At 38.1% G+C, this 22653-nt stretch overlaps 2 protein-coding genes across 2 annotated transcripts in view; one reads left to right on the top strand and one right to left on the bottom strand.

Moving 5' to 3' along the window:
- Positions 1 to 2063, bottom strand: part of ACAD11 (acyl-CoA dehydrogenase family member 11) — an 88517-nt gene extending 86454 nt beyond the window's left edge. Inside the window, exon 1 of the mRNA XM_080673731.1 lies at positions 1552 to 2063. Within this exon, the coding sequence (XP_080529857.1) occupies positions 1552 to 1700 (149 nt within the window). The 5' untranslated portion in view covers positions 1701 to 2063. The remainder of the gene's footprint in view (positions 1 to 1551) is intronic.
- UBA5 (ubiquitin like modifier activating enzyme 5) lies at positions 2025 to 19256 on the top strand. Its single transcript, XM_080673732.1, has 12 exons — positions 2025 to 2652; positions 6504 to 6549; positions 6653 to 6742; positions 9574 to 9683; positions 10505 to 10591; positions 11243 to 11327; positions 12886 to 12990; positions 13164 to 13291; positions 15704 to 15839; positions 16110 to 16185; positions 16333 to 16439; positions 16976 to 19256. The coding sequence occupies exons 1-12, from the start codon at positions 2492 to 2494 to the stop codon at positions 17057 to 17059; spliced, it is 1215 nt and encodes a 404-aa protein (XP_080529858.1). The 5' UTR covers positions 2025 to 2491; the 3' UTR covers positions 17060 to 19256.
- Positions 19257 to 22653: the final 3397 nt, after the last annotated feature.

Here is a 22653-nt window from a genome sequence, read left to right as displayed (position 1 = left end):
GTCTTCAATTTTCATAAACTTTTTCATGTGTCCTGGAAAGAAATCTGTATTTTCTGTGGGATAGTTCTATCCATATTCTATGTAGGCATACCTCGGAGATATTGCAGATTTGGTTCCAGACCAGTGCAATAAAAGTGAGTTTTAACCTTTTTGCGGGTGGAAGGTTTTTGTCTTCAATTTGTAAAAAACACAACACCTGTGAAGTGAAATAACGCTAAGTGCAATAGAACAAGGTATGCCTGTACTATTTACGCCATAACTTATTTCATTTATCAAGCACAATCCTGGTTACTTTAACATTCAACCTAATTCAGAATTAGGTATTTTTCAATTAGATAATTCTCCAACAATTCTAGGAGATACATATTACTGTATCCATTTTGCCAAAGGAGGACTCAATGCTCAAAAGGGTTAAATCACTGTCCAGATTTCCACAGCAAGTGGCCCAGTTGAAATTTGAACTTTGATTTGTGTTAGTTTGTTACAACACAAAACGTCTAGGCTAGAAACCTCAGCTATTTTTTTTATTCCACCTTCTTCTTCATCCTCCATTGTCTATTGGGACCAGGTGTCTTATACCTGAATTATAGCTCAAAACTTTTTATCCATGTCCTTTGCCACTATTTTTTTTTACTCTAATCAGGAATATAGATGGTAGTGATAAATGCCACTGGTATATAGTTCTGTTGCAATGTTTAAGTCCTTTCACCTACTGTACTTCATTTAATTATTAGGATTAATCAGAACAGTACGGTATTTATTACAGATTAGGAAAGTAGCTCTCAGAGAGTTTATGTAACACTAGAGCACCTGGAAGACCTTCCAGTCTAATTAGCATATTATGCTTTTGTTATTTTAGATATTTAAATTCCCAGTCAGTAACTGGCAGATCTAATTTTCTTAAAGCCAGAACTTTTTTTTTCTACCTCTCTGTTTATCAAAATACTATTTTTAGAGTAAAGTATTTCTTAAAACAATTTCTATTATAAAACATCAGACTAGGGCCAGATTCAAGGTGGAAAACAGTACTGTCAGGATTGTCTTTCAGTTCAATTCCCTCACTTCAAAGAGAACCAAAGCCCAAAGTGGTGGTGTGGTTTGCCAAGTGGAAGATCTGCCATTAGAATTCGAATCTCCCAGCTGGGGCCATTAAACCTCCGAGAATATGGCCAATTATAAAGGAATAACACTTGTTTCTCGGTGCGGGGGAGGGAAGGGAGGAAGTTAATGGTTATAGAACAAAAGTTGAGCGAAGGCCTCTGTATACCCCACAGAGCTTCCAAGCCTCAGTGAATCCCCGAGACACATAATTGGATCCTTGAACAGAGATTCCTTCTCATAGTTGGAATCGTGACTAGGCTCTCTTCCATTATTGGCCGCGAATTGGAAATTCCCCGAATGCAATGCCAGCTCCCGCCTGCAGAGTGTGTACTTATAGGAGAAGAAACTGGGGTGGCGGAGCATTGGGAACCCACCCAGGGCCAAAGGGAGAAAAGCACGAAGCACAGATTTGTTTCGACTGGAGGAGAAGGAGGAGGCTAGTGGCGATACCTGTACTGGGCAATGGTCAGCTTGGCCTCGGGCTCGGCCCCAAAGCCGGGCAAGTGCTGGCTGAGGTAGGCCTCCAAGGGCCTGCAGTCGAACTTGTGCCGCGGCAGCACTTCGGCGGCTCCTGGCTCGCGGGAGTCTCGGCTCTCCATGACGGCCGCCAGGAAACCCACAGACACTTTCGGTGCCGAGAGATAACTTTATAGCCAAGTGGGCGTGGCCTGGGACGAGGCCCGCCTTCGCCCGGTCCGGCTCCAGCCAATCACACACGAGTTAGGCACAGTTGCTGAGCAACACTGGCCCGCTGAATCCTGGTGATTTCGGCGGTGCTTGGGAAATGTCCGGAGAACCTCTCTTGTGTTTGGATATTAAATGAGCAGTCAGCCTCAGAATTGGAGACCTCAATTTTAAAGCCAGCAAAGCCGCGTCTGTCGCTACCGGCAAATAAGAACGCAGAGGCCTCTGCCACCTCTAAACCTGTTGCGGAAGACCTATAGGGTCCGCTTCAGAAAAGGGTCCGTTTGGACCTCGAGCCCAGGAATCAAAGTTCCTGGTGTTTCTCTGAGCCGTCCACTCGAAATGGCAATATCGCCGGCCGCCCGCTCTGGACGCTTAGGACCTTGGTCCTGCTGAGGCCTGGTCTCTTAGGATCCGGCAAAGGAGACAAGTTAAAAGGGGTGGGTGGGTTTTGTGTGTGTATGTGGGTGTGTGTTTTCTGAGAAGGAGCGGTGACTGCAACCGGAAGTGGTACCGCGGGACGCCCGCGGGAGTGGCGGAGACGTGTCTTTCCGTGAGGCGCTGGGAGCACTTCCCCAGGGTTCTGGGCTAGGGGGCCGCTTGGTGCCCCCTTAGATACTCCTTACGGGCCAGCAACCCTGTCAGCGTGGGGCGGCGGCGGCGGCGACGGCTGGGGCAGGGAGCGTTGGCTGCCGGAGTCCCAGCCATGGCCGAGTCTGTGGAGCGGCTGCAGCAGCGGGTTGAGGAGCTGGAGCGGGAACTGGCCCAAGAAAGAAGTCGGCGGGCCCTGGGGGGCGGCGACGGAGGAGGCGGCCGCGCCCGCATCGAGAAGATGAGCCCGGAGGTGGTGGACTCCAACCCCTACAGGTGACCGCGGGTCGGAGGCGGGCGTGAGGGGCGAGGTCGACTTCTCCGAGTGGCCAGGAGTGGGGCGCTCCCCCGGTCCTGCTCACGCGGCCTCCCACCTCCCTCCCCTTGTTCCAAACAGACAAGGCAAGACCTTAGTACTGGTCAAAGATGTTATTTCTCTTAAAACAAACTAACAAACAAAAAAAACACAAGTGAATCAGCCATATGGTACCGCTCCCGTGCCTGCCCAGGACACGTGTCCAGTTTCCTGCCGCCCCTGGCTCTATTAGTCGGTCCCATAAAACCCACAGGAACAACTTGCAGAAGGTGACATCAGTATAAAATCCGCTAAACGTAAACTTCGAGTCTCATAAAGGCTTCTCCATTGGGGCCGTGGTGGGCAGAGCTTGTTTAGCTCTGAAGCTATTGGATTTTACGAGATCTGCCTCCTCTTTCCTTCTCGCGTCCTAAGAAGGTTTGTTAATTCCGAAAGCCGAATACCGCGCCGTGGTTAGGGAAGGACTGGAGCGTCAGCCTCATTGGATTCCCATCCCCACTCTTAGTAGCTGCGTAACCTTGGGCGAGGGGAGAATAGTGATATCTGTCTCTGTCAGAGTTGTGAGTACTGTGTATTGGAAACCTCAGTATACGTACAATTCTTAGACTAGCTTGTACATGCATGCGAAGCTTTGTACAAGACTTTATTGTTCAGGACCCACACTGACATTACCTGAGCTTTCACTAGTACTTTTCATGCATGCGTTGTCACCCAAGCATTTTCCGCCTCACCACAACCCTAGGAGATGGCTACTGTTATTTTACCTCCTTTTTATAGGTGAGAACATGGAGGCGTGGAGAGCTGCTGTGACTTGCCTTGGGGTCATGTAACTAGTGGTACATAAAAAGGCCAGGCCTGCTCAAAGTTCACATGGAACTGTCTCCCCATTAAAAAGAAATAAGCCACTAAGTAGTGTGGCTAAAAAATTGGATAGTTTTTAAAGTAGGTGAAAAGTTTTAAAGTAGGTGAAACAGGAAAGGTGTTATTGTTGCTCTTTTTCTTTAAGGAGGGTGCATGTATTTTAATTGTGTTGCCAAACAGGAAGAGTTTATGATCAACATTTTTAAGAGTTTGAGTAAGCATGAACGGACATCTCTAACCAGAACGAGTGGAAACTATTCCATTCGGCATCCTTAAACATTTTCTAATTTTACAAATGAAAGAATGAAAAGCAAAGAGATGTAGATGATATATTTAGATTCATTTTTCAGACATTGTTTTAACATGAGACGACCCGTTGACATTGTAATAATCACACTTTCAGAACTCAAATCTAAACATTTAGTATTTTCTTATTTCTTAGTCTTTATTTAAACTGCTGTGTAAGAAATGGCAGTTGTCACCCAAAGCTCTTCACTAGTACATGGGTGTTTGATAAACGTCAGCCTTAATTTTTTGAATTGTTTGTTTAGCAAATACTGTATTTAGTGAACACCGTTTCATCTCCAGCCTCCTGGATGATATTATCTACCATTTATTGAATATCTCTTATGCATAGACACTGGGAATACAAAGTAGACATGGTCGTTTCCCTCCAGAGATTACCAGGTGAGTGTGAGATATATAGAAAGGTAAACATAGGATTGCAATATGAATAGTAGGAATTATAAAGTTCAGGGTTATCAAAAAAATATAGGAGGGGGGTTTGTAAGTGCTCAGCTTCATTTTAATTGCATTAAGTGATACAAAAGAAATATAAAAGGAAGCCTCGGACCCTCAAAGACCTTTGGCTTTAATTTGAGAAACTCAGTGGTTGTGAAATGATCAAATAACACAAGTAACTAAAATTATGTGTTTTAGAATATAATTATAAGCATATGGAGAAAATTGAAAGGGGAGCAGAGGCTTTAAAGTTAGAAAACCTGGTTTCAAATGCTAGTTTAAAAACTCAGCTCTGGCCCTAACCAGTTTGGCTCAGTGGATAGAGCGTCAGCCTGCGGACTGAAGGGTCCGAGGTTCGATTCTGGTCAAGGGCATGTACCTTGGTTGCGGGCACATCCCCAGTGGGGAGTGTGCAGGAGGCAGCTGATCGATGTTTCTCTCTCATTGATGTTTCTAACTCTCTATCCCTATCCCTTTCTCTCCGTAAAAAATCAATAAAATAAAAAAAATCAGTAAAAAAAGTAAAATAAAAACTCAGCTCTGAATACTTATTTGCCATTTAGCCAATCTTGGCCAAGTCAACCTGAATCTTTTTTCTCATTTGTAAAAGGGGATTGCAATACATTTTTCTAGGGTTATTTATGAAGATTAAAGACAGCATCAAGGTAAAGATGGCAGATTGATCACAGGCATTTATTATTCTTGTCTACCCAATCCCACCAAGATGACAGTAAAGGAATTTTATAAAAGAATAATCCCCATTGAAAAAACAGAGGGTTTCTATTAATAATGAGGATGGTTAGGTTCCTGTACTTGAAGATTATAGTAACAAAGTTTTAGAAATAGAAGAGTGATGGATGACTGATAACTGATTTAATGGATCTAAAGAAGTTGATTCTCAAGCTTGTAATCCAGTTTACACCACAGAATTCCCCAAAGGCTCAGGATTGGGCACAGGTACTTCTAGAAAGATTTAAGGTAGGGCTAGAAAAGATATGATTGAAAATCTGTTGAAGAAACAGAGCCCAGGTTTCCTACTTCACTTTTTGTAGCTGAGCTAATGCTAATGCCTCTTCCCTACCAAAAGAGAAGACTAGAGATTTACTCATTGGAGGGAATAAAATGGAGGATTTCTATTAATTGAAACAGGTCTTTATTTACATACTGAGTGCAATGACTCCCAGCCTTGCTCTTCTACTTAACACCCCCAAACGAACAGCCATAAACACCTTTCAGGCTAGAAAATGAAAGAATTTTCTCCAGAGAAGTTGATAGAACCAAGAAGAAAGACTGAAAGACAGTAATATTGTGGATTTCAGCTAAATAGCTCAACCAGATCACCTTATGGTGAAGCCCAAAGTCAAACAAGCATTGCCCACATCTTTATTAATGTCTGATTCTTAAATATGAGCAGAACAAGGATGAGAGAAGTTCCTAACATAAAACACACACACACAAAAACAACAACAAAAAAAAACCCACAACAAGACAAAATAACACATCCCCAACATTATCATTATCCCTAGATGAGGGATGGTGTGTTGTAAATGAAACAGAACAAGGTGCTAACAAACAAAAAAACACCAGATTATTAAAAAGAATTCTTGAAAATGGAGAATAGTAAAAACGAAAATTTCAATAGAAAGATTGGAAAATAAAGTTGAAAAAAAAATACAGCTAATAGAGTAGGAAACTAAAATGATGGAAAATAGAAGAAAGGAAATAAGAGTAGAGGACCAGTCCAAGTGGTCCAACTTGCAAATAATAGGAATTCCAGAAAGATAATCCAGGAAAAACAAACCAAAAAGGAAATCATCAAATTCAAGGAAATTTCCCAGAACTGAAAAACAATTTGATAGTGTCCACTAAGTACTCAGCACAATGGATGAAAATAGATTCACACTAGGGCACATCATAAAATTCCAGAAGCTAGAAGACACTGAAGTCGTATCTTAGAAATGTTGAGGGAAAATTATTTCCAATTTAAAAAATCTTGATGCATGGGCTGGAAGTGTATTCAGGCATTAGTGTTCTTAAAGCTGCCCCATTGATTTAGTTTCATCTGGTAAAACTGAACTGATGAAAAGATTTCTCCTCTTTTAAAAGATTAGTAATGATTGACTTTAGGAGTCTATTTTCTGTGATGTATGTTTACCTATGTCACTAAGATTGTGTAACCTTTAAAACATTTTTTTTCCTTTGTTTTAAGCCGCCTGATGGCATTGAAACGAATGGGAATTGTAAGCGACTATGAGGTATGATAAACCTTTCCAAATTTTTGAACATGATTTCAATAAATTAAAATAATTTTTGAGAAAGACTTATTAACTAAGACATACATAATTTTGAATTTTACAGAAAATTCGTACCTTTGCTGTAGCAATAGTAGGTGTTGGTGGAGTTGGTAGTGTGACTGCTGAAATGCTGACAAGATGTGGCATTGGTAAGGTAAAAACATTTCTCTTTGCCTATCATGTAGAAAACTACTCACTTCTGGAGTAAATCAGGTACAAATTATAATCTCCCTCCCCCCCCCCCCCAGCCCATTACTGATGGTTTATTGATTTGTGGTGTATTTATTCAGATTTTTCTTTCTACCCAAGGGGGTTAAGACATAACCCCACCAAATTGAAAGCTGATATTATTGCTGATTAAAAACAAGGACTACCTAATTGTGTTCAGGAACATTTTTGTTTGGCGTAATATATAAACAATTTGGACTTAAGTGTTTGAAATTGAACTGGAGAATGCTCCAGATGTTTTTTAATTCATATATATATACATATATATATATATATATATATATATATATATATGTTTATTTTTTTCTAAAATTGGTTTAGATTGTGGATGAGAAGGAGAAGTGACCTTATACTAGGTATCAGTCTACCAATCTTAGGCTTATAAATCTTGAGTCCATGATGTTAAATATATAGTGGTTGAATACATGAGCTTTCCACAAATGTATACCCTTTAATTTATCATTTAAAGCATGCACTTTCCCATAAAGTTTATCAATATTTTTTAATATGTTGGTTTATTCCATGCACCAGATTTTTAAAGGAAAGTGATTTCAAAGTTGGCACTCATTTATCAATATAGAAAAGACAACATCAAAATACTAAAAATGTTTATTAACATTTCAAAGTCTGTATAGAGGCTTACAAAAGCCAGCCAATAGTTGCTTATAGTTGACTGACCAAGGATAGTACAGATCATGAAGATCCATGATTTTCAGGTTTGAGTGTGCATTAGAAGCTCTTGGAAGGCTTATTAAACCACAGATTGCCAGACCCTACCTTAGTGGTTTTGATCCTGTAGGTTTCAGGTGGATCTAAGAATTTTAATTTTTAACAAGTTCCCAAGTGATTCTGATGTTATTCCAGGAATGGCACTTTAAGAATCTCTGGATCTTTGCTACTCAAAGGCAGGTCCCTGAAGTAGTAGCATCAACATCATCTGGGAGCTTGTTAGAAATAAAGACTCCCAGGCCCACCCCAGACATGAATCAGAATTTTAACAAGATTGCCAGATGATTCATATGCATACTAAAGTTGGGGAAGTGCTTCCGTATTTCTAACTAGCTTTAGGTAATGCTGATATTGCTAGCCTAGGCCATATTATGAGTAGCAAGGATCTAGAACAGTGATTATCAGACACTGCTGTAATTAGAATTACCTGAGAAGTTTAAAAAAATTCTGATGTCCACACTGCACCCCATGAAAAGTTAATCAGAATCTCTGGGAATGGGACCCAGACATCTGTATTTTTTAAAAACTTCCTAAGTGATTCCAGTGTGCCCTCAAGGTTGTATGTTAAGGATCTACACATAGGTAAATTTCAGAACTCTTTCTCCAATGTGTAAAACAGATAAAAAAAAAGAAGCTAATTCATGAAGTAGGGAAGTGGAAGATTGAAGACTCAGAGACCAAGTCTTATTCCTGAAAGTTTTCAGAATCCCCAGCACACCCTGGATTACCAGATCCGTATCAGCTGCTTTATTTTATAGATGAGGATACAGCCCTAAAATGTGAAAGTGACTTATTATTCATGATTGGAGCTAATTAGTGGCAGAGTCACACTTCTTGTCCCCAAATTTAGGATTTCCTGCAACTTATTCATAAACCAGCTATAAGGCCGAAACTCAGACTTAATGCTTGGCCTAATCTAGTAAATATTGTTGAAGGAGCTTAAATAAATCATATTTTGGAGACTCCAGGGTTAAAATTATCATAGGGGTCATAAGTGATATCTTTTCTAGCAAGATTTTAAGGGTTACTTACATGCTGTTTTTATGGGCCAGGTTAGTGTTTCTGTAGTGAGAAGAAGAAAATACCATTTTTGTTGTTACTGTTAAGTTTAGGATGCTGAGAACTGTATTACAAAGTCACAGAATTTTAGACCAAGGAAGGGAACTTGGAAATCCTTGGGTCCAACCTGTTCTGATAAGAAATGGGATCTTTTGGTCATTTTAAAGTGTGTGTGTGTGTGTGTGACATTTCTAAATATATAGCAGGAAACAATAATTAAGTGGTTGGTTAGTAATTCTATTTGGAATAATGCTTTAGCCATGGCATGGTTGTATATGTAGTGTCAGATTCACAAAAGGAGTCATGCTTTACTATAGTTTTAAGTTATGGCATTCATATTTTTCTTGTTGAAAAATTTTATTTATTTAATGGGTTCTTGGCTTTTAGCAAAAATAGGAATGAAATGAAATGAACATTAATTTCTTTTTTTAAATATATTTTATTGCTATTTCACAGAGAGGAAGGGAGAGGGATAGAGAGCTAGAAACATCGATGAGAGAGAAACATCGATCAGCTGCCTCCTGCACACCTCCCACCGAGGATGTGCCCGCAACCAAGGTACATGCCCTTGACCGGAATCGAACCCGGGACCTTTCAGTCCACAGGCCGATGCTCTATCCACTGAGCCAAACCAGTTTCGGCTGAACATTAATTTCTTAGCAAATAATTTAGAGAGTCAGGACAGCATTGTGGTTAGGGTACAGATGCTGCATTGAGCATGTTTGAATTCAAATCCCTTTCTGTTGCAGATTAGCTGAGTGGTTTTTGAGCAAGTGTCCTAGTTCTTTCTAAAATGAGGATAATAGTATCTACATGCTTACCTCATATGGGCATTGAATGAGTTAATATATGGCACCTAGAGTTTCAGAGTTTATTGTTACTGCCAAACTGTTAAACCCATCAAATGTAAAACCCACCAGTTCATTCTTTCTTATGTTTTTCATCAGAATATCACTATTTTCATTTTAGTTACTACTCTTTGACTATGACAAGGTGGAACTGGCCAATATGAATAGACTTTTCTTCCAACCTCATCAAGCAGGATTAAGTAAAGTTCAAGCAGCAGAACATACTTTGAGGTAAGTGGAATAGCAATTAAAGACTCTATTTAGTGAAATCTTTGTGTATTTGGTATGAGTTAATCTAATGCATAAATGGACCTGAATTTTTCTCTACAGGAATGCAGGTTTCACTTCTGCAAAGAATTCTCTTACCTCTTGGATCTGGGTTGGCAACCTTTTTCTTTATAGAACTAGATAGTAAATACTTTAGGCTTTGAGGGCCGTATGGTTTCTGTCAAAACTGCTCAACTATGCACTTACAGTGTAATAGCATCTTTAGGCAATATAAAAATGAATGAGCATGGATCTGCTCCAATAAAACTTTATGGCTCTGAAATTAAAATTTTATATATTTTTTACATGTCATGAAATGATTGTTCTTTTGACTTTCTTTTTTGCACCCATTTAAAAATGTAAAAGCCATTATTAGCTTGCAGACCTTACAAAAATAGGTGGCAGGTCAATTTTGATGGAAAGGCCATAAGTGGCCGACCCTTGCTCTAGGAATTTTCTTTGTGAGCCCAAACATACTGCACTGAATTGAATAAGGAACAAAGGAGCTCTTTTGTCAGGCTGAAATGTAGCTAACAAAGGGGATGAGACTTAATTTCCAGTTCACAGGCTGTGGGAACATTTTTGTAAGCTTTCTGATTATCTACACATTATAAACCTAGTCCTTGAATGTAGTCCTTGATGTGGGACAAAAGAGGTAGAAGAGGACAGGATTTTCTTTGGAAAGCTTAAATTCCATTTCTCTGATCTCTGTTAAATGATCTTTAGTACTTTTTCTTGCTTTCTCTTACTATTCCTACTATAATCATTCCTTTTTCCCCTCTTAGGAACATTAATCCTGATGTTCTTTTTGAAGTACACAACTATAATATAACCACAGTAGAAAACTTTCAACATTTCATGGATAGAATAAGGTAAAATTTTATTTATGAATATTTTGCACATGTCCAGCTCAGTTAAACAAGTTTTATAGAAAATGTGCTGATGATTAATTCTATGCATTGGTAGAATAAAACATAGTTTTGTTTTTAGAAGAGTTAATTTTTGTGTAATTTTTACATACTGGGAGCTCAGTAAAAAGTATATATTGTCCAAAATACAATGGTAACAACAAAAGAAAAACTAACCAAAAACCCCTATTGTTATAATAGTATAACAAGGAATCCTCAATTGTACATTTTGTGTTCTAGAATATATTTCTGTCTGAAAGTGGTTTTCTGCAGAGAATCTTGTGACACCACTAAAATAATGAATTGTATTCAATTAACTCATTACATTTGAATAAAAGTCTGAAAGCTAATAGGTAAATGGTAACTTTTGTAAACAGACTTTATACTTGCATCCTTGTAGATCTTGTGTAAAAAGTACTATACTATCATTGATGTTATATTCCTAATAACTACTCAATACTCTATATATACTGGATCTTTAATATTAAATACTTAGTATATTATAATTATACTTATTTACTGAAATAGTAAATGTGTGACTGAACAAATAAAGTCTAATTAGAATGTATTTTGTGCCCTGATTTTTTTCAAATAACATTTATTTCCTTTGCCTAGTAATGGTGGATTAGAAGATGGAAAACCTGTTGACCTAGTTCTTAGCTGTGTGGATAATTTTGAAGCTCGAATGACAATAAATACAGTGAGTATTCCTACTGTGTAAAATGTTACCCTCATGGATTTATCTATTCTTTATCTTCTATCAGTATATATTTCCCACCCTAAAAATAGTTCTGCATCTAAACCCTTTTATAATGTGTTTTACTTATTTTTAATGTTCCCTTAGCCTACTTTTGAAATGTTTTCTAATGGCTGTGGGACCTGCTTAGCCTTGCTATTGTGGCATAGGTTTCAATATCCTACTCTCTGATGCCAATAGAGGAAACTATAAAATAGCAGATAGTTGTGATGTACAATTTTTAAAATAAATGAATATCTTATAATACTCTTGGTCAGCTTTGGTTTTAACTTTTGTTACTTTACTTTTCAGTAAAGATATAAATATATATAAATTGCCTTTATACATGGTTTCTGAAAAATAAAACTGAATTCTTTTCTTTGTGTTTTCAGCTTTTCAAATGAAGTTTTGCATTTTTGTTGCTGAAATAATTTTAGAAAAATGAAGTTTTACATTAATGTAGTAAGAAATCCAATAGACTTAATTTAATTAGATATTTATTGACTACTTACCTGTCAGTTTATTTTATTTTTATTTATTTACTAGAGGCCCGGTGCACGAAATTCGTGCACGGGGTGGCGGGGAGGGGGGTGTCCCTCAGCCCAGCCTGCACCCTCTCCAGTCTGGGGCCCCTTGAGGGATGTCCGACTGCCCCAGTGGGATCAGGTCTAAACAGGCAGTCGGACATCCCCCTCACAATCCAGGACTGCTGGCTCCGAACTGCTCGCTTGCCTGCCTTCCTGATTGCCCCTAACCGTTTCTGCCTGCCAGCCTGATCACCCCCTAACCACTCCCCTGCCAGCCTGATTGATATCTAACTGCTCCCCTTTCAGCCTCTTTGCCCCCAACTTCCCTCCTCTGCCCTGGTCACCCCTAACTGCCCTCCCCTGCAGGCTTGATCGCCCACAACTGCCCTCCCTTGCAGGCCTGGTCTTCTAAAGTTTGAAACTTTGTAGCTTGGAGTGGAGCCAAGCTTTCTGCTCGCCTGTGGTGGCAGCCATTTCTGTTGGGATTTATGTATCTTCTATAATTGAAACTTTGTAGCCTTAAGCGGAGGCCAAAGCGGGCCAGGGCTGCAGAAACTTGGCTTTCTCCATCGCTGGGGAAACCCAAGCCTCCCTCCTGCTCTCTCTGTGGCCACAGCCATCTTGGTTGGGTTAATTTGCATACTCACTCCTGATTGGCTTGTGGGCGTGGCAGAGTGATTTTTTTTTGCATATTACTCTTTTATTAGATAGGATTATTTTTAAAAATTTTAATTCTTTATTGTTGAAAGTATTACATATGTTTCCTTTCCCCCCCCCTCATTGACCTCTCCCCAGACCTGTGAGTTTATTTTAAACAGAGTGTGACAATTGCTAAGGAATTCCATTATTTACAACTTTATTTTTTTATTCTGAAAATTAACTTTAAAAAATCCATGGTAATCCATTTAGTTAAATGCCACTTTTTCATGAAAAGAAATTATGGTAACTTACAGCTTGCTCTTTTATGTTCTTTATTTTTGTCTACTTCTACCAAGGCTTGTAATGAACTTGGACAAACATGGATGGAGTCTGGGGTCAGTGAAAATGCAGTTTCAGGGCACATACAGCTTATAATTCCTGGAGAATCTGCTTGTTTTGCGGTATGTATAATTAATTTTGGGTTATTTTTCACTAAATACAAGAGTTCCTAGGGGCATTGAATATGTATTACAGTTCAAAGAAAAACAGACTTTGAATATGATTAACTGCTACTTGGAACACATACTTTTTCCCTTTCATTGAAATATATTTTCTTTTATTCTTTTTCATGTAGTGTGCCCCGCCACTTGTAGTTGCTGCAAATATTGATGAAAAGACACTGAAACGAGAGGGTGTTTGTGCAGCCAGTCTTCCCACCACTATGGGCGTGGTTGCTGGGATCTTGGTACAAAATGTGTTAAAGTGAGTGAAGGTTAATTTTTCTGAATAGTCTTATTTGTTTTGATTAAAAAAAAAGATACTTCATGAAGTACTTTAAATATAGGAACTACTGCCCTAACCGGTTTGGCTCAGTGGATAGAGCGTCGGCCTGCGGACTGAAGGGTCCCAGGTTCGATTCCGGTCAAGGGCATGTACCTTGGTTGCGGGCACGTCCCCAGTGGGGGGTGTGCAGGAGGCAGCTGATGGATGTTTCTCTCTCGTCGATGTTTCTGGCTCTCTATCCCTCTCCTTTCCTCTCTGTAAAAAATCAATAAAAATATATTTAAAAAAAAAATATAGGAACTTCCAGCAAAGTATTTAATTTAGTTTTTAAAATTTAGTTTTAGGTATACGTATATTTTTATTTTATATACTATGTATAATATCATATACTTTTTATTTGTGTGTAATATACCTTACTAGCCATAACTTAAATGGACAGGTATTGCATGTTTTAAAAATTCTTGCAGCCCTGGTAGCGTGGCTCAGTTGGTTGGGTGTTGTCCTGTGCACCAAGAGGTCACCGATTCCATTCCTGGTCAGGGCACATACCCTATTGCAGGCTTGATGGCATGCAGGAGGCAGCCAATGAATGCTTCTCTCTCATCAATGTTTTTTTTCTTCTTTTCCCCCTCTCTCCCTTCCTCTTTCTCTCTAAAGTCATAAAAACGTATTTAAAAAAAAATTATCACAACACACCAGTTGAAAATCATTGACTTAGACTATAACTAAAAAGGACAAAGGTTTCTTTACAGCTAAAATTAATGTCAAAGAGTTTTTTAATCAATTCACACTTAATTAAAAGTACAACTCCTTTAGGTGTTCCCTTTCTCAGGCCATTTTTTGTTGCAATTCTAATAAGCTTAGTTATATTTCCTAAACCTCCAATATAAGAACAAACTGCAACACGCTATAGGGAGGCACTCTGATACCAGAAGTGTCCACCACCAGCAAAGATATTGTAAAAAACATACATAAGAACTAGTAAGGCAGATGTCTAGAGCTATTTCATAGCTTGTGCAAACTATCTAAACATTTCATAGAATAATATGAAAAGGGGGAAATCATGGCTATAAATTACTCTCTTACGTGTCATATTTATAGTATAAGCCTTCTATTGATGGACATTTAGGCTGCTTACCGATTTTAAGTTATTAATAATGCTGCAAACAATAGCTTTTCATATATCTTTGTATACTAGATTTTTGTACAGTTGTAATTTTTAGGAGTGGAGTTTCTGGGCTTATGCAAAATTTTTTTCACATATTACTAAATTTTTCTTTCAACGGGATTGTACATTTCCATCACAGTGTAGGAGTACCTAGTCCACCCACATCTTTGATATAATTTGATATTGTAAAACTCTTTAATCTTGGTGAATCTAATAGGTGAAGAATGGGTATCTCTTTCAACTTTGTTATTTGTGATAATTTGAGCACTTGTACTTTTGTGTGAATTATTTGCTCATATTCTCTGCTCAAATTTTTTTTTGTTTTTCCTTGATGTATATTAAGAACATACATTTACACCCTGGTTGAGTAGCTCAGTTGGTTAGTGTGATATCCTGATACACCAAGGTTTCAGGTTCGATCCCCTGTCAGGGCACATATAAGAAACAACCAATGAATGCATAAATATGTGGAACAACAAATTGATGTTTCTTTTTCTCCTCCTCTCTTCCTTTCTCTAAAAATCAGTCAATAAATAAAATTTAAAAAACAAGAATCAACCAATGAAACAAAGATTGATGTTTCTCTTTCTCTAAAAACATTAAAAAAGAACATAAATTTGCAAATATTTTTCCTTTTGTTGTTTATCTTATATACATGATTTTCTAAAAAGAATCAGATTTGACCAGCAGGGAGCACAGAAAGCTTTGTGGCATACTGGAAATGTTCTATAATTTTGATCTGGTAGTGATTACATGGGTGAATACATTTGTAAAAATGTATTGAACTATGCATTTAAGATTGTAAACTTTATAGTAAGTTTTATATAAAATATTTTAAATTGGTTAGATTTAGTATCATATCTCAGGAATTTTTAATATATCATTCTTCTACATTTTAATCTCTCTAAAATCAGCATGCTTTTTAAAGTTGTTGACATAATCATAGTTTAATTGGCAGCATTTTATCCTTATTAGAGGTTCAAAAAAGAGTTCTGTGGCTGATGAAAGAGGTTTCTTTCCTGCTTTCATTCAACAAATATCTTTTATGAGCCAGGCCCTGTAAACAAGAGAATAAATTTGTCTTCTTTGTGCCTTGATACAGAATGGGGGAAAAAGGGGAACATATGTGATACTTTCAACAATGAAGATTTAATTTTTTAAAAATCTGATTTTAAAAATACTTTTATCCTTTTATTTAAGTCTACTTTGATTTGTTTTTCTAGGTTTCTGTTAAAATTTGGTACTGTTAGTTTTTACCTCGGATACAATGCAATGCAGGATTTTTTTCCTACTATGTCCATGAAGCCAAATCCTCAGTGCGATGACAGAAATTGCAGGAAACAGCAGGAAGAATATAAGGTATATGCCAGTCTGTCAGAATGTGTGAGAGAACATGTTGCATAGCATAATAGCTTAAAAAAAGAAAAAAAATTATTTAGATTTGGAATTGAAGATAATTGGATTCTGGGTCCTTAAACTTTTAATTTATTCACCATGCCTCCAAATGAAAATTGTGTTCAAAGTCCTTTTTTGCTTTTGGTAGGATAAAAAGCCTGCCTGAATTATTGATTAATGCTTGGGAGAACTGAGAATGAATAAAAATACATTGATACTGTTTGATTTCTACAGAAAAAGGTAGCAGCACTGCCCAAAAAGGAGGTTGTTCAAGAAGAGGAAGAGATAATACATGAAGACAATGAGTGGGGTAGGAATCTTTTCATAAATGGAAATGGCAGCATACGACATATCTCTTATGGGAGGGAATCTCATTATAATTAATGTTATACAAGTTTTGAGTTGTTATTGCTTAAGTTCCTCAAAAACTGTAATAAGGTCAAATTTAACTCTACAGGTATTGAGTTGGTATCTGAAGTTTCAGAAGAGGAACTGAAAAATTCTTCAGGTCCAGTTCCTGACTTACCTGAAGGAATTACAGTGGCCTATACAGTTCCCCAAAAGGTACATCTAAAATATGATTTACCATAAGTAAATAACATGAAAAAAAGTGTTTATCTTTCATCTTCATCCTTTATAATGCCAATACAGCACTTCCTGTATTACATATTTTACTATAGGCATTAAGATGTCTGAAAGAGATATATTCAGTGCTAATATGGACATATGCACAGCACAATTTAACTGTTTGAAAACAAATATAAAATAGTTTTGTTCACTTATTAATGGATCAAGTCAAATAGATTTTGATTAAATGAAAATATCATATTTCTAAATTGGTAGTTTTAGCCACAATACCATTTAAAAGTACCACTTTAGTAGATATCGCAGGAATATTGAAATTACTGCCTTGTAAATCAAAAGACTGGTGTGGAAAGTAAAGAACTTTGTCTCTCCTAAAAATTAGAAGGCATATGTACTAAAGAAAGTTGACTTTGTAAACTTGTAGAAGATGGTTAAAGCTTACTGATTATATATTTCTAAGCATCAAGAATTTTATGTGGTTATTTTTTCACTATGTTTCCCTCATTTGTTGATAGCAAGAAGATTCTGTTCCTGATGTAACAGTGGAAGATTCTGGTGAAAGCTTGGAAGATCTCATGGCCAAGATGAAGAATATGTAGATAATGGACTGAACTATATTTTATTTTCTGTGTTTAAACCTATTCCTTTGCAATTAAAAAAAAGTCATTTTAAAACTGACAAAACTTAGGGAACATCAATTGATGTGTATTCTTTGCTAAATTGTTATACTTTTTGAAAATACTATTACTGTTGCTTGTTGTTACCTCACCCTCAACTAAATCAATAATTCTCCTAAAACTCATGTTTCATTCTAGTAAGAAAATTTCAAAGGATTATTTTAAGCAGTTATAAGTTTTATTGAAAACTTAGCCATTGAAATGTTTTGGCGCTGTACACATTCCTTTTCTTTCCAGCAATCCTTTGTGGTTTGGGCCATGGGCAATAAAGCAGTATGTGGTCCTGAAATATAGGGAAAAGGGCAAGAGGTACAACCTGTTGATTTGAGCTAGCAGCCCATGTACTCATTGTTTTGGAATTGTTCTCTACAAGAGAACTGCCCACTACTACTAACTTGGCCAGCAATGAATTTAAAATAGTTAACCTATAAAATAATATCATTCTCTCAAATGTTTCCTGATTACAAATTGAAATGTAGTCAATGGAAAAGTTGTAAACTTGTGGATTATATATTCAAAATCGGGCAACTAAAAGGAGGTTTATTCCATGGGTAGACAGATAAAGGTACTTAGAGGAAGTCCAAATTATATTTCTGCACTGACCAAGGAAATCATTGCATCTGTGGACATATACCTGGAATCACTGTACTTTATTGAGGAGTAATGGATAAATTTAGGGTAAGATCATCTAGATTATACCCATGATATGGGTTACTTTATAAATACTTTATTTCACTTAAATTTGATTCCGCAGGTAATTAAATATTGGAAAGGGTTTGTCCTGAATAGGGCATTAAAGAGGCCGTAAGTGCCTCTGAAATGACTGATATATTTATTTACTGGAAGAGTATCATTTTCCTAGATCATGACCTCTAATTCATAAATTGATAAAACTGTTTTTTCCTAGAGTTGTATACAAATAAAGAAGGCTTAGAGAGCCTTGGTTGAAATAAAATTCCAATGGTTTGGAGACCAATAAAAAAAAACTTGCATGTGTAACCATTATTTGAGTGAGTGCCCATATCACTCATGTTCCCAATGTCATGAGGAGGAAGTCAGAAGCCAAGGTAAGATTTGTAGGCAGTTATTGCTAATCTCCTATTTTGATGATTTTTTTTTTTTTTATTTTTGCTTTGAAGATAGGAATGTCTAAATTGTATTTGTAGGCTGACAGTTAGTAAAAATTAAAAAGTGCATTCCCGCCGAAACCGGTTTGGCTCAGTGGATAGAGCGTCGGCCTGCGGACTGAAAGGTCCCGGGTTCGATTCCGGTCAAGGGCATGTACCTTGGTTGCGGGCACATCCTCAGTGGGAGGTGTGCAGGAGGCAGCTGATCGATGTTTCTCTCTCATCGATGTTTCTAGCTCTCTATCCCTCTCCCTTCCTCTCTGTGAAATATCAATAAAATATATTAAAAAAAAAAAAAAGTGCATTCCCCACTTGTAAAATAAAGTTCTAAAAACTTATTTCAGAAAGCCCCACAGATCAAAAATATGTTCAATATATTAGTTTTGAGATTTTAGGACTATATTGTGATTCTTATGTTTAAAGTAATGTCAGGAAGGTAGAGCGATAGTTTTTCTAGCCTTGAAACTTAAGTTGCCTTGCTAGGTCATTTGTTATATTTTAAAAATTTAGTGTATTCCTCTATAAAATAACTTTTCTAGTTACTAGAGATGTTTGAATTTCAAAAGAAAAATCCAGTCTTCCTAAATCCCATTCCTTTTTTAACCTCTGGTATACTAATTTGGTAATGCTTTACTTATAATTTAAAGTCTTACTAGTTAGAACTCACCACTTTTTAAAGACCCTTTTTCTGCTCTTAACTTGGCACTGCACAGTCCTGATGTCTTATATCACCAAATCATGTCTAAGTTGTCTAACTTTTTGGTATTATATCTTCCATTAAAAATTGTTATTGGATTGCCTAGCCGGTTTGGCTCAGTGGATAGTGTCTGCCTATGAACTGAAGGGTCCTGGGTTCGATTCTGGCCAGGGGCACATGCCTGGGTTGCAGGCTTGATCCCCAGTGTGAGGCGTGCAAGAGGCAGCCGATAAATGAGTTTCTCACATCATTGATGTTTCTATCTTTCTCTCCCTCTCCCTTTCTCTCTGAAATTAAAAAAAAAAAAACATATTAAAAAAAGAGTTACTGGATTATTTTACCAGAAAAAAAAATCTGGTAACGGGTATCTTTTGCAACCTAGAGTGCTCTCTTGACAGTCTGATTGCCATGAAAACTTGTATATGTAGGCAGCTGATTATTAATCCTTACTGAATTTCACACTACTAAATAAACTCACGGTGCTTGACAAGATTAACACTATTGTTTCTAATATGAAAGAGAAACAAAACACACTCCCAAATTTGCCTTGGCACAAAGGCTCTAAATTCTAGTAAAACAAACCATATGTTCAATTTTAATCCCTTCCCTCATTGTTAATAAATTGTGGTACTACTCAAATGTTTTATACAGTTAAGAAAATATGTACTATGGGTTTCTTCATATAAAAATAGTCCTTGAATACCTACAAACACCCTGACCAACACAGGTAACCATTTAAGAGTATCTTTTTTAAATTTAATTTTATTGTTTAAAGTATTACAATAATTTACATATGTCTCCTTTTTTCCACCATTGACCCAGCCTCCTTTACCCCCCAGCACATGCCCTCACCACCCCCCTCCAGTGTCTTATGTCCATTGGTTATGCTTATATGCATGCATACAAGTCCTTTGGTTTATCTCATTTATGAGTATTTATTAACGAAGCTTTGACCCCTCCCAAATTGCATTTTTTAATCTTTATTGTTCAGATTATTACAGTTCTTCCTCTTTTTTCCCCCCATAGCTCCCCTCCAACCAGTTCCCACCCTTACCTCCCCCCCGCCACTGTCTTCATCCATAGGTGTATGATTTTTGTCCAGTCTCTTTCCGCATCGCCACACCCCTTTCCCCCCGAGGATTGTCAGTCCACTCCCTTTCTATGCCCCTGATTCTATTCACCAGATTATTCTGTTCATCAGATTTTTTATTCACTTGATTTTTAGATTCACTTGTTGATACCGTGTTTCCCCGAAAATAAAACATCCTCTGAAAATAAGACCTACTTACAGGTTTCCTTCTGAGTGAAATATAAGGCATCCCCCGAAAATAAGGCCCAAGGCTCTGTCTCAGAATGAAAATTAATTTACCGTAAACTGGTCGCTAGGGCCGCCCAAACTGGCGGCTAGCAACCAGTGACCTTACGCGGAGTCCTGACGTCACTGCTGTGTGGAGGCTGAGCGGAGGTCGGAGTGAGCCGTGAGTGCGGGGCTGGAGAGAGGAGACTTTCGCAGATGCCTGTAGAAGAACAGGAGGATTAGAGTGGACGGGCCGCGGAAGGTGGTGAGTGCTGGTCTGTCTCTGGTGACACTACCTGATGCTCGCAGCCGCCTTCATGATGACTGAAGGTTCTCAGTCAGTGGCAGACCCTGCTCCAGCCCAGATCCAGGCCCCAGCAAGCCCAGTGACAGTCCCCAGGCAGGCCCCAGGGGGTAAATGTCTGATAAAGGGGTAGGGGGGATATCTGGTGAAGGTGTTCAGTGGCACAGGGGTGGGGGGAGGGGGATCACTTAAAATGACACAGGAGGATCAGAGGGGGCAATCAAAATGATACAGGAGGATCAAAAGGGGTTACTAAAATGGTAATCCCCCCTCTGATTCTCCTGTGCCATTTTGATTTCCCCCTCTGATCCCCCCTGTGTCATTTTGAGTGATCCCCCTCCCCCCACCTTGATACCCCAATTCCTTTTTTTTTTACCCCTAGAAATGAGCGCAAAAAGAAAAAGCTACTCTGTGGAGTACAAGAAAGGAATCGTGGAAGACTCTTGGGGCCAAAATCTTACTGCTTTCTGCAAAGAGAAGATGTTGAGTATCCGGTTGGTCCGAAAATGGCAAGCAGAGTATGGTAACTTCGTTGAACAAGTGGACAAGGGAAATTCTAAAAAGCGCAAGTGTGGATCAGGTTGGCAACCATTATTTTCCGAGCTGGAAGACCTGATCTGTGAATGGGTTGTTGACAGGAGAGCAAAGGCTTTGGTTGTGAATAGGGCTCAGATTCAAGAATTTGCCCTTGCAATGGCACCACAGTTTGACATATCCTCCGAAGACTTCAAAGCATCACAACACTGGCTGGATAATTTCCTTCAGTGAAGTGAACTGTCTTTAAGAAGATCTACAACATTGTTTAGGTTGAAAGATACTCAAGTTATTAAGCGAGCACTTGCATTCAAGTCCTTTATTGATGATGCTGACTTCTCTAAATACAATCTTTCCAACATGATTGCTATGGATGAAACTGCAGTGTTTATGGGCCAATCATCTCAAACAACAATTGAATAGCGGGGTGCCTCCTTAGCGTACATTCCCTCCACTGCTTACGAAAGTGCACGTGTTTCCTGTATTTTGGCAATTCGTCTGGATGGCACTAAAATCCCACCTTTAATCATTTCTAAGGGCAAGAAGGAAAAGATTGAACGTGTTTTGGGCGTTTTTATTCTTGAAACTGAAAAAGCCTGGGCCACACAAGCAGTTATAAGGAAGTGGGTCTATTTAATGCTGCCGCTTGTTATGCGAGGGAGCCAAAGAGGTCTGCTAGTCTGGGATGCAGCCAGCACTCACCGCGCTAAAGACATGAAGACATTTCTTCACGAAAGAAAAATAGATCAGGTAATGATTCCCGCAGGAATGACGGCCTATCTCCAGACTCTTGATATTGCAATAAACAAGCCATTCAAAGACAATTTGCCCATGAAAATTAATGACTACATTGAAAATAGAATGGAGAGAAATCAGCGTGGAAACTTTGTGAAACCTAAACTGCAAGAAGTTGTGACTTGGGTGAAGAATTCATGGGAGAAAATCACTGACAGTTGCATTGCAAATGCACTGCGAGCAGGCTACCTTGACAAGAAGTACTCATTTAAAGACAGTGCTATTGCTAAACATGAGAGATTTGGTCCACTGATTCTGAAAGAAATGGAGTCACAAGAAATTCACCAGGAAATTCAGGAATTGGATTGTTATGATGATGTTCCAGAATATGATGACATGATTGTCATTGAATAAATGAGTAAATTCTTGATACTGTAGGATTCACAGTTTGTCTGGTTTGTGTTGACAACTACCGTACTACCGTACCGTATACAGGTAATAAATTTCCTTTATTTTCATTTAACAATAAATGTGTACCGTATTCTTCTTCATGGAAAAATAAGACATCCCCTGAAAATAAGACATAGCGTGTCTTTGGGGGCAAAAATTAATATAAGACACTGTCTTATTTTCGGGGAAACAGGGTAGATATGTATTTGTTGTTCATAATTTTTTATCATTTTTTATTGATTAAGGTATTACATGTGTACATATCTTCCCATTGCTCTCACCCCCACCCCACTCCCAAACATTCCCTCACCCCCCAGTGTCTTGTGTCCATTGGTTACGCTTATATGCATGCATACAAGTCCTTCGGTTGAT

The sequence above is a fragment of the Plecotus auritus genome (genome assembly GCF_963455305.1).
Source record: "Plecotus auritus genome assembly, chromosome: 6".
NCBI classification, from domain to species: Eukaryota; Metazoa; Chordata; class Mammalia; order Chiroptera; family Vespertilionidae; genus Plecotus; species Plecotus auritus.
Note: the sequence above shows the minus strand (reverse complement) of the source record. Positions and strands in the feature narration are given on the sequence as shown.

Coding starts and splice junctions, on each gene's coding strand:
- UBA5 (XM_080673732.1), top strand. CDS start 2,492: ATGGCCGAGTCTGTGGAGCGGCTGCAGCAGCGGGTTGAGGAGCTGGAG. Junction 12,991..13,163: donor GAGAATCTGCTTGTTTTGCG/GTATGTATAATT, acceptor TTTTTCATGTAG/TGTGCCCCGCCACTTGTAGT. Junction 16,440..16,975: donor CCTATACAGTTCCCCAAAAG/GTACATCTAAAA, acceptor ATTTGTTGATAG/CAAGAAGATTCTGTTCCTGA.